This window comes from Microtus pennsylvanicus, chromosome 13, assembly GCF_037038515.1.
Source record: "Microtus pennsylvanicus isolate mMicPen1 chromosome 13, mMicPen1.hap1, whole genome shotgun sequence".
NCBI lineage: Eukaryota > Metazoa > Chordata > Mammalia > Rodentia > Cricetidae > Microtus > Microtus pennsylvanicus.
In genome coordinates this window covers 48,769,599-48,782,175 of record NC_134591.1, presented here as the reverse complement: position 1 = coordinate 48,782,175, position 12,577 = coordinate 48,769,599, and the positions used below count along the sequence as shown (strand labels likewise).

Below are 12,577 nucleotides of genomic sequence, written 5' to 3'. Positions count from 1 at the left end.
ACTAGGATGTTAATAATATATATTAGGTGCTCAATAAATATTTGTGAGCAGTAGAGAGACAGGAAAGTGTGTGCTTATACAGCAATGACCAAGGTCAGTTGCTAAGGCTCTGTTTTCACTGTTTCTCAACGTTGTCTCATATTAATAAACTTTGGAACCTGAGGTCAATACCTGTCTGTCTTCTCCATCATCCCTCCCAAAAGTAGGTGGATCAACTTTCTCGTTACTCAAATGTGGATGTTCCAAAGGTTCAGTGACACTAATGATCCGGAAGCCTCTAACCATGGGTTTCTCTATATTTAGCCCCAGCAGAAGCTTGGATGGTGTTTCTGGGTTCTTCCAAGTAGTCTTCCTGCTCAGCCTATTTCTGGTGCTTTTCAAGGCAGTCCAGTTCTACTTAAGAAGGCAATGGCTGCTCAAGACCCTCCAGAAGTTCCCATCCACTCCTTCCCATTGGCTTTGGGGGCACCACCAGAAGGTAGGAAGAAGGGAGAGAGGGGAAGGACATGAAAAGCTGGTGCTCTGATAGTTTAGTTTCAGTCCATGGGGCAGTTTGCTGTGTGATGAGCATGTGGTTTCTGAATGAAGAATATTCATTGTACTTCTAAGAGTGAGCTTCCCTTAACCATGAGGAGCACACACCCTTTAAGAAGATGTGTGTTGACAATAGACTCAGGATGTACAAGGGCATGGGAAAAGAGCTTGTCCTTACGGTGTGGGTGAGTGATGTCGGGTACACAGAACAACTATCTAGGTTTGTTAAGACTGAGAGAGCTTCTAGACATGATGATTTGGGGGCCATGTTATGTATCAGTTTCCTCTGAGATTAAAACTGTCCTTTTTGGAGGGAAACTTGTGATTACAGTACAGGATGTTCTAAAGAGAGGTAAAACATCCCATTCACAAAGGAAGCCCCTAAGTTACTGGAAGCTCTGTGGGGAGGTGAAACATCCCATCCTGCAGTAGAAGTCCTTAAGTTCAGGAAGCAAGCAACTCAAAGGCTTCAAAAAGTCCCTGAAACTGGCTGGATTCACCAGTCTCCTCCATTCTCAAGTGTGTATAGGCAGTAAGGATGGTTGACTTCTTCTAGCCCTCAGTAGAGCACAGTTTGGTAAGGGGCGGTATGAAGAGGTCCTCAGTGAGGATCGCACACTGGTCACATTTAAGAATAGATAAATTTAGAGCTCATACAGAATGCTGATGCTCTTATCCCCATAATTTCTTTATGGATCAATAGCTACATAACTTATTTACGGATCATTAGCTCCATCTAGCAAGACTTCAGGTTCTGGTCAGGGAAATTCTTGATACAGCACATGTCTGGATGAAAGAAAAGACAGATTGTCAAACTGACCCAAAATTCTGTCTTTTTTTTCTGAACATTTTAGAGGCTATGTCCCTGTGATAGTCGTGCCTCCCCCTATCAAACAAAATACTAGATGTCAAAGAATAATTTCATTAATTTGTCTTTTTCCTGGTATCTGCTCCAAAAGGATAAGGACCTCCAGCAGATTCTTTCCTGGGTAGAGAAATTCCCAAGCGCCTGCTCACAGTGGCTCTCGGGGAGTCATGCACGAGTCATGATCTATGACCCTGACTATGTGAAGGTGATTCTGGGGCGATCAGGTAAGAGTTCCATAGTTTCTTTGCAGCTGCAGCATGTCTACCACCCAACATTCATACCCCAAACGTTCATACCCCAAGTCTGGGGCATTTTAGAAAATAGTGACATTCAGCCATCGATATCTGACTAGTATCTGCTACCATTCTCCCTGTCCAGAGACTAACATATGATTAAAAATACATAGTTCACAACACTTACAATAGCTGCACAGGGCTTAATTTCTTTTTTCTCTTAAAACAAATTGATCAATGTTTTTTTACAAGTTTCCCTGTAGGTGAAGAACAAATTTTATATCTAGACAACTGGATTCAAAATCTCTAATTGCTTACTTCTCTGGGACAAAGGATTACTAAACCACGGCCCAATATAGAAAAAACTCAAGTCTTTTTGTTATTGTTTGGCTTTAAGAAGTGTTTTGTTTGATTTATAAACATCATAGTGACAGAGACATTCAGCTGCTGGTGCAATGAAGTCTGTCTTTCTAAACCCACATAACTGGAAAAGATAGAAAGGAAAAGGAAGCAGTGAGAGGTGATAAGGAAAAACTGTCAGCAGAAATCCACAAAGAACTAATAGCATTGTTGCTAAAATGGCTCAGCTGGTCAAGGGGTTTGCTGCTGAAGCCTGATGATCTGAGTTTGAGCCCTGAAACCCACACTGAAAGTGAGAAGAAGGAACCAACTCCACAGTTGACTTCTGAACACCAGACACTGTGGCAAGTGCACAAACGCACGCATGCATGCACACGCTCGCACACACACAAACACATACACACATTTACAAAATAAGTTTAAAATTGTGAAAAACTGAAGAATTCATAAAAAGCTTGCAGTTTGAACAATATCTTCTTTATCTGGTCTGCAATATCTATGTTACTTTTCAGATCCAAAGGCTTCTGGTATTTACCAATTAGTTGTGCCCTGGATTGGTAAGTATATTAAAATAAAGAATATGTTTTCCTGACTGCTCTTTGGTGAATGGAGAACAATAGGTGCCTGGCCACAAGTATCATGATCCATCCCTAAATAGGGCTTTATTTCTCTTCTTCTAGTCAGTCCTTATCCTTCCTACTGCTTATGTAGTTTTAATGATATCCAGTTTCTGCCACATCATATCTTCAGACATTCATGGACAGACATTTATATATGTCCCTTTATCTTATACCAACCCGTTTCATCCTTTATGTCGGTTTTTTTTATTTTATTTTTTCTAATTAATTTATTTATTTAAGGATTTCTGCCTCCTCCCCGCCACCGCCTCCCATTTCCCTTTCCCTTCCCCTTCCCCAATCAAGTCCCCCTCCCTCATCAGCTCGAAGAGCAATCAGGGTTCCCTGACCTGTGGGAAGCCCAAGGACCGCCCACCTCTATTCAGGTCTAGTAAGGTGAGCATCCAAACTGCCTAGGCTCCCCCAAAGCCATTGCGTGCAGTAGGATCAAAAACCCACTGCCATTGTTCTTGAGTTCTCAGTAGTCCTCATTGTCCGCTATGTTCAGCTAGTCCGGTTTTATCCCAGGTTTTTTCAGACCCAGGCCAGCTGGCCTTGGTGAGTTCCCGATAGAACATCCTCATTGTCTCAGTGTGTGGGTGTACTCCTCGCGGTCCTGTTTTTTCTTAGGCACAGAAGATTTATTAGACAAAATTGGAGTCTCACTTTCCCTGTTTTTGATTAAGAAATCCCACCATTACTTGATTTTCCTTTCCTTATTCCATCCCAATGAATCTTACCAAATGATCCCAGGGGTACCCTTGATTCCATTTCTACTGGACACATTCACATACCAGTCTCCGTCCCAGGCTACGGTTTACTTCTGTTGAATGGGAAGAAGTGGTTCCAGCACCGGCGAATGTTGACTCCAGCCTTCCATTATGATATCCTAAAACCCTACATCAGAATCATGGCGGACTCTGTCAATACAATGCTAGTGAGTTGCTTGATTCTTTCTCATTTCTTCACACACATTCATAGCACACTCACGATTAACTCACTTCAAACAATTTCAGACAGTCACATAGACTAATAACTCATGTTATAAAGTAAATGTTCCACAAATGCATAAATTGGAATGCTCCCATTTATCAGATTGAAATACACTCTTCAGAGAGCACTGTGGTAAGAACATGACTAAGTATTTACCACAGAGAATAAAACACCATGCAACAGAGACTCTTCATCTTTGGCTGGACCGGATGGTGGTGCCTTCTAGATCTTATAGGACAAGAATGTCATGGACCAAGGGCTTCTGCATACTCTTGAGTGAGCTACAAAGTAAAGACAAGGTCCACACTCTCACATTCATCTCTGACACACCATCACCTTTATTAGGCCTGATTTCTGTTCTCACCATGTTTAGCAAACTTTTGATAAGTGAAACGGAATTAAAACCACTCATAAGACATGCTCATTTAGGCCCACAGCTTCTTTACCTTCAAACATTTGATGCCTATATTAGTGTTTGCACTACTTTTTCAAGTCTAATTCACTCTCAGAAACATAAGAGGCCTTTTAGTAAAGTGAAAGATTATATTAGTTTTAAAAACAAAAAAACAGTAACTGGACCCCATGAGAGAGCATGTTGTTTTCATAAAAGGTTTGGAAGAAATAGGCATCAGACTACAAATATTCGCTTCACGCCTTTAATTTGCTACAGACATATGCTCTTGATGGTGACGTACTCCATACTGATTATCCATAGATAAACTAAAAAATCTTAGCCTGAACACAGGTCTTTTGAAGAAAACAATTGTTTCATTGTCACCACAGGACAAATGGGAGAAGCTCAACGGACAGGAGCACTCTCTGGACGTCTTTCACTACATCTCCATGATGACGCTGGACACTGTTATGAAGTGTGCTTTCAGTTACCAGGGCAGTGTCCAGTTGGATGAGTGAGTGAAACCTTCATTTGTAGTCTTTGGTCTTACCAATCTGTCGGGGCTTAGTAAGAGGTACATGGTAACGAAGACAGTTGCCTCTATAGAAAGCAAGGTTCTCACCCAGGCTTAGGCTAAGCTCTAATTTCAAGCCAGCCCCAACATACACAGTAGAATCCTAGCAAGTGTAGAAGCTCATTCTCTAAATGCTCAAGGATTCAAATACCTATAAGACACAAGTGATGTGGGCCTTGGTGTTGTGTGTCCACAGTTGAAAGGATGACTATAGAGCCCACTCTATTCTTGGGTCAGACAATCCCATAACCAGTATATTGTATTTCTTATGCTCAGAAACTCCAGGTCCTACACTAAGGCTGTTGAGGATCTGAACAACCTGACTTTCCATCGAATAAGGAGTGTCTTATATTGGAATAACACCATCTACAAGATGTCCTCTGATGGCCGTTTGTTCTACCATGCCTGCCAGCTTGCACATGAGCACACAGGTTCTGCCTTTCCACCCCTTTCTTCCTTTATCAGGCTCACTGCAAAGATAGGATTATACATCTCAGACACAGTGAGTTTACCAGAAGCCTCTATAGGACTCATGTTAGTCACTACTGAGATATAACTTCTGGGAGCCAGAATTACAAGAATTCCCAGTTTCATTACATTGCATTGGTGACACTGCAGGAGATCCATGCAACAGCCTTTGACATAGCTCTGTGGCCCAGGATATTGATTGGAATCTTGTAGGATATGAGACTGTGCAGCCTTTACTCATGACCAAACTCCCACATGCGCATGCATTCTGGGCTCCCTGGAACACGCAGATTGGGCTCAGGGATCCTGTGAATTACAGAAGCTCTGAGATCTCTCTGACAAATGCTATTATGGGGTAGATGGAGTGATCAAGATGAGGAAAGCTCAGCTTCAGAATGAGGAAGAGCTGGAGAAAGTCAAGAAGAAGAGGCGCCTGGATTTCTTGGACATCCTCTTGCTTTCCAAAGTGAGTGAAGTGCAGGGATGAGGTTTGGTCTGGAAACACAGATTAGATACCAACGTTGCTCTTACCAGTGCCTTTACTCAGATGGAGGATGGGAAGAGCTTGTCTGATGAGGACCTGCGTGCAGAGGTGGACACATTCATGTTCGAGGGCCATGACACCACAGCCAGTGGACTCTCCTGGATCTTCTATGCTCTGGCCGCACACCCTGAGCACCAACAGAGATGCAGGGAGGAGGTGCAAAGTGTCCTGGGTGATGGAACTTCTGTCACCTGGTGAGAAAAACTCAAGATGAAGAAGACCCCTGCCTACATATAAGAGAGATCTTTTCTAAATTGTTTTCTTTTCCTTTTTTCTTCTTTCACATAATACACTCTGACCACAGCTTCTCCTACTTCCCTACTTCCTGTTTTTTCCTAACTCTCCACTTTCCCTCTCCCCTAGACCCAATAATTCTTCATTTGATTTCAGAAAAGAGCAGGCCTCCAAGTGATGTCAAGCAAACACTGCATAACAAGATACAGTAAGACTAGGCATAAACCCTCATTTCCAAGGCTGGACCAGACAACCCAGTAGGAGGAAAAGAGCCTCAAGAGTAGACAAAAGAATCAGAGATAATTCTACTTTCCCTGTTAGGCATCCAACAAAATCCCTAAGCTAAACAATCACATCATGTATGCAGAGAGTTCTAGTTCAGACCCATGTAGGTTCTGTGGTTGCTGCTTCAGTCTCTGTGAACCCTTATGAGCCCTGATTAATAGATTCTGTGGACTGTATTCTTGTGGTGTCCTCACCCTATCTGACTCCTATAATCCTTCCTTCCCTTCTTCTTCAGGGTTCCACCTAATAATTGGCTGTGGGTCTTTGTTTCTGTTCCCATCGCTTCTAGCAGAAGCCTCTCTGGTGATGATTAAGCAAGACGCTGGTTCACAACAATAGCATAATGTCATTAGGAATAATTTCAATAACTTTTTTTGTTCAGTCATGTTCGATTCTATCCTAGGTCTCTGAGTCATCCAGCTTCCTGAGTCCGACTTCCTAGGCAGTGTTGGGCATGAGCTCTCTATAGAGGTGTTAGCGTCAAGTTAGGCCAACCATTTGTTGGCCACCCCCACAAACTATGTGCCACCATTGTTCCAGTATATCTGCATGGCAAGACACCTTGTGGGTCATATTTTGTGGCTGTATTGGTATCCCAGTCCCACCTTGGGAGACCTGCCTGGCTACAGAAGATGGCTGATTCAGGCCCTATATCTTCTCTCTGTCCCTTCCTCCCCACCCAATCTTGCCTGTTCCAATGCCCACCGTCCACAGTCCACCCACAAAATCTATTCTATTTCCCCTTCCCAGGGAGATCCATATTCCACCCTAGACCTCTCCTCTTTATCTAACTTCCATAGGTCAGTGGATTGTAGTGTGATTATCCTTTACTTAACAGCAATATCCACTTATAACTGAGTACATACCATGTGTGTCTCTCAGGGACTGGGTTGCCTTGCTCAGGATGATGTTTTTCTAGTACCCCAGTCCTGTGTGACTTTTCAGGGTGGCTTTTATTTCAGGGACCACCTGGACCAGATGCCCTACACCACTATGTGCATCAAGGAGGCCATGAGGCTCTACCCACCTGTCCCGAGTGTGAGTCGAGAGCTCAACACACCTGTCACCTTCCCTGATGGACGCTCCTTACCCAAAGGTAACCAGAACCAGTTGCCTCAGTCCTCATGTGTACTCTGTTGTCTCAATAAATTGGATCCTTATTTTGAAGTTGTGCTGAGGTCATAAAATTGAGACTGAGGAAGTCTTCTGGAAGAAATGCCACCCCCTAGTTAAATGTCATTCTCAGCTTTGAAATTGCAGTCACTTGAGATATTCAGGGTTGAAAAAGAACGACACAAGTCTTGTGACGATACGGTTTTATTCATGAATAAAAGCAAATGAGAAAGATAATGGAATCCTGCATGTTGGTGCAATGCTTCCCAGTGTCTCGGGAAATTTTGAGTTGATGAAAGAGAGGAGCCAGGGATAAGTTCTGGGATCCTCATCTCTATAGGGAAACATGTATTAGTGAACTGGTCATTGGGTATGATACCAGGTCTGCCACATCCTATCACTGTAAACATAAGAAAAGATAACGGGCCTCATGGACAATTTAGTATTACATATGAAAAATGGGCATAAAACAGCACCTTAGGAATGGCAGGGAGGGAATTGTGAGTGTTCTGTGAGCTAATGTGTGTTCTCTGATGGTACATGTAAGACATTTGATGAGTGTGTGTTGACACTTCACTTACTAGAAGCAGATGCTCCCATACTTCACTACTCTCTATCATCACTGGATTCATGGTTCTCTAAAGCACACTTTGCTAAGCTCCCTATTGCCCAAAGGATTATCAGCTCTAAGTGATGACTCCTTAAGCACATGCCAGTCTCCTGTTGGATGTGAGTCTAGAACCCATTTCTTTGGCTTAATTCCACTCCATGTCTTCCCCTCACAGGTATCACAGTTGCAATCAGCATTTATGGCCTTCACCATAACCCACGTTTTTGGCCAAACCCTAAGGTATGAAGGCCCTGAGAAGAGAGAAGAGCCACTCAATTGCAACTTCAGACATTCTGTCTCCTTTTGCATTGGAAATGGGCTTCACTTTGGTTTGTCCTGGTCCCTGTGCTCTCTCTGCAGGTGTTTGACCCCTCTAGATTTGCACCAGATTCTTCTAGGCACAGCTACGCTTTCCTGCCCTTCTCAGGAGGAGCAAGGTGATAGGAAAGGGTTGGGAGGAAAGGGAGTCCCTGGCACGTATTAATATTTTCTATTTCTGATCGCTTATGTTTCATTTGGTCTACTTTTGTGTATTATTGTTATGTGTGGACAGATAGTGTCAGGTATATGCACCAAAATGGAAGATGGCAATTCAGTATACCACAGAGGGTTTTAATCCACTGCCCAGTGGTTACTGAAATATTTGTAAGAAAAACTAGTATATATTGGTATTTTTACAAATGCTGAACTTCATATTTCTGAATTGTATTCCTTATGCAAGTTAAAAGCAAGAATTTTAGTTTTCAATGACATTAAAGGGAGAATTTTTCTTTCCCAAAATTCCCAGTAGGTTTTCTTATTAATTCAACTGTTGGGTGCTTCTATAATTCCCTGAAATATATGTACCTATAAACATGTATGTAATAAATGTATATTAAGAATTACAGGTGATATATATATATATATATATAATTGTAGAAATTTTATGGGCATTTCTGTTAAAGTAATATATATATAAGAGTTCCCAGCTCATTGTACGATGGACACCAGAGGCTATCATCTTACATTTTTGGCCTCTACCCTCACAAAAATTTTACCGCATAGACAAATGTTTGCAACTCGTATTTCCCAATTTGCAAAGCCATGCGTATGGGAAGGGACATCAGCTACAGGGGATTCAGAGCTACTTAGCTCTTGGCTTGTCCTTTAGATGTGATAGTGAGGGTAATGAGGAGCATCTCTGGCAACTTCAGCAGTGTGATCTTAAGTAGGAAGTGAGGCTAGAAACTCAACAATCCTGTGTTAAGTGTGGTTATGGCTGGGGCATCTGGATGCTGTTCTACCTAATGGAGTGCATAGGAAGAAGTGTGTGGACAACAAAGACAGCAAAATTGTAAATAAGGGATTTTCTGCGGTCCGATAAGATGGCTGCAAATGATGGCAGTCTGAGAGGGATGAGGGGTCGGAGCCCGACAACTGAGCAGGAGGAAGATGGAGAACAACTTGAGGATTCTAAATCAGGTGCATTCACCAGAAATTTCTACCACTGATATTTGAGTCCCACTGTAGGATCAATTCAGTTTTTATGCATAGATGATAATCTACAGGATGGTGACTTATCCATCCTCATCTTAAACCTAATAGGGGTGATCATAGTGGAGATCCAAAAACTTTGTGGAGAGAATTGGATAACCCAATGACTACTTCATTAAATAATTCATGTGCTTGGACTCGATGCCCCACAATGCTGGCACTGTTCAAATGACATTTCACACAGCCAAGAGCAGGTCTAGGGTTAGACGTAACATTAGAGGAGTGAAAATTTGTCATAGGTCAGAAATCTATGCACGAAGACAAGGGATTCAGGTGGTTTTGTGAACTTAAAGCAGGGAACGATTTAGGTGTGTGACCTATGTGGAAAATGATTAGGCTTGTACCATGAAGGGGGCCCGAATGCCCAACATGTCTGAGGACGCATCTCACTTTATGTCTCTGCTTGGTTCAGAAACTGCATTGGGAAACAGTTTGCTATGAATGAGATGAAGGTGGCCGTGGCCCTGACCCTGCTCCGCTTTGAGCTGCTGCCAGATCCCACCAGGATCCCGGTCCCCATGTTAAGACTTGTGTTGAAGTCCAAGGATGGGATCCACCTGCGTCTCAAGAAGCTAAGATAATTCTGGAGGAGAAAGGGACAACTCTTGGGACCTGCTGCCTTCAGGGCTTTCTACTCGTCCCCTGCTTCTGTCCCGGGCTTATCTGTATTTCTTCTGCTTTCTTTCTGACACCTGTTCCTCTGCTGTCTGTGATGTCTCCTGTCGTCCCAACTTCCTGCTCTTTCTCACACTCTCCCTAGACTCTTCCCAGTTGTGTGTGCGCCTGTCTGCCACATGGTTGTGTCTCTGACTGGCCACATAACCCCTAAACACCTGCCTGGCCTCAGTTTACCCTTTATAACCATCCCCCTGAAAGAAGAAACATTTTAAATGGAGACACTTGTGCCTCTCCCTTTGGCTCTCAGACTCTTGAGTCAGTAGACACCACGAATTCAAATGTCCTTAGGAATCACACGCTGGGAGAAAATTAACATTAAAAGTCTGCATCACCCAGAAGGGGAACTTGATTCACAAGCAGAGGCTCTCCAGATTCTTTCTACTTATCTTATGTTAAAGTTAATGTGTTCAGATTTAGGGCATTTGTTCCAATTTTCTTATGAAAAAATAATCTTGTTACAGAGAAATGAACAGTTTTTCCTCCTTTGACCCAAGCCAAAAATAAATCTATTTTACTTCATCTACTTCTGTTTCCTATTTTTGTTTCAGATGCAGGCATGAACCCAAGTGTCCTAAAGGGGCTTTGGCAAGCCAGCCATCAGGGAATCTTGTTACTGTCTGGTCCCTACTTTTAGAGTGTGGTAGAATTCTCAGCTCTTGAGAGGTTTGCTTTGCTTTTTGACCCTTTGAGTTGCCTGTCTATAAATTGGACTGATGATTTGGTGAAGCCAAGGAGTTTTCTGATTTTAACCTGATCTTATTTGCTTAGAGTACTCTAGTTATTCATTAAGGAGATTTGGAGTATTCCTGCTAAATGCACATGAGCTGGACCTGGATTCTTTGGTGATTTCAGCACCAACTATAAAGAAAAGTGTTTGTCATCCTTGCATCACACACAAAAGTTCATAAAACACTACTACAGCTGACTCCACAGTATGACTTTAGAGTCTACATTATGACTGCTACATACTGACTCTCACACGGTGACTTCAATACTGTGTTCTCACTAGTAACAGGTCATCCTGATAAAAGCTAAACTAAAGTTCTTGAGGTAATCTATGTCATAAGCCAAACAGACCTAACATATTTTCAGAGCATTTTACCCAAACACAAAAGAATCAACCCTTTTCTCAACACCTCATGGAACATTCTCCAACACTGATTAAATACTTGCACATGTCCCAACCGATACAATAAAACTAGAAACATCCTATCTGATCACCATGGATTAAAGCCGGATATCAAGAACAGAAAAACTAAGACCTCATGGAAACTGAACAATGCATTACTGAATGAAAAGTGGGCCAAGACAGAAATCAAGAAAGAACATAAAAACCTCCTATAATTGAATGAAAATGAAAACAACATATTGAAATCGATGGAACATAATGAAGGTAGTTGTAAGAGGCAAATTCATACCACTGAGTGCCTAGATTTCCACATATCTGTATTTATGTCCTCCTTTTCATCTCTAACTTTGTTAACTTGGATCTCTCCCTTCCACCTTTAGTTAATTTGGCTATTGGTTTTCTTAACCAACTGTTTGTTTTCTGTTATTGTTTGTTTGTTTCTACTTTATTGACTTCAGTTCTGAGTTTGATTGTTTCTTGCCATCTACTCCTTTTAGATTTTATTTTTCTTTTGTTCTAGAGCTTTCATGTATGTTATTAAATTACTAATACAAGATCTCTCCAATATTAGGCACTTTTTCTTGAAATTCATAAATCTGTCAGCTCCCCTCCAATCATATTTCTCAATTTAGCTAAGAAACAAGTGTGACATACCATGGGGTGAATTTCCTATTTAAAGGGGCCTACAAGTTAGACTGTATGAATTAGGAGAGCCTCTCTGCAATTTGCCACATGTAACTTGGGTTTACGTACTTGCAATATAGAGATTATCAAACACAAAACACAAAAACATGTAAAAGAACTTGGAGGGAGATGGTATCAGAATCCTCGTTTTCTTTAGCCTGTCTAGGTCATAGCAACCACAAAGTAATACAAACAACAACAGCAACTAAAACAAAATTAAGGGCATCTGGGGAGCAAAATGAAAGCCAGAAGAGTGTGAGGAAGGAATCTTGGGGTGTGTGTGTGTGTGTGTGTGTGTGTGTGTGTGTGTGTGTGTGTGCATTCTATCTCAGAGGAAAGAGACCTGAAAATGCAGATTGAGATCATCAAGATCATGCATGGAACGTGTATCTGTCTCCAGCCTCCCACACAAGCAAGCCAATCCCATCTCAGCTCCCACAGCTGTCCCTTCTGGCAACAGCTTGTCCAGCGCCTGGCACCCTATCATTTGGGTCCTGACTGAAATCTGCTTTTCCAAGACTCAGCTCTTGGCTGCTGCAAATTCACATACAACCTCCTGGGTCTAGCTATCTCAAAGGTGTCAGCTCCCCCTGGTGGCTGGTCAGTGTTGGCAGTACGTGGCTGGAGACACTCCCAAGTCTCCCACTAGGTAACAGCAAAGTTAGAAAATTCTAAGTCTACCAAAAACAGCCACCATTCTGACATTAAAATATTTTGTATCAAAAA

At 42.2% G+C, this 12,577-nt stretch overlaps 1 protein-coding gene across 1 annotated transcript; it reads left to right on the top strand.

Moving 5' to 3' along the window:
• Positions 1 to 273: 273 nt before the first annotated feature.
• LOC142833960 (cytochrome P450 4A14-like) lies at positions 274 to 11,732 on the top strand. Its single transcript, XM_075945870.1, has 12 exons — positions 274 to 478; positions 1,494 to 1,626; positions 2,508 to 2,552; positions 3,422 to 3,549; positions 4,389 to 4,513; positions 4,850 to 5,004; positions 5,401 to 5,507; positions 5,589 to 5,779; positions 7,067 to 7,200; positions 8,003 to 8,067; positions 8,188 to 8,264; positions 9,773 to 11,732. Exons 1-12 carry the CDS (start codon positions 284 to 286, stop codon positions 9,939 to 9,941), a joined length of 1,524 nt encoding a protein of 507 aa, XP_075801985.1. The 5' UTR covers positions 274 to 283; the 3' UTR covers positions 9,942 to 11,732.
• Positions 11,733 to 12,577: the final 845 nt, after the last annotated feature.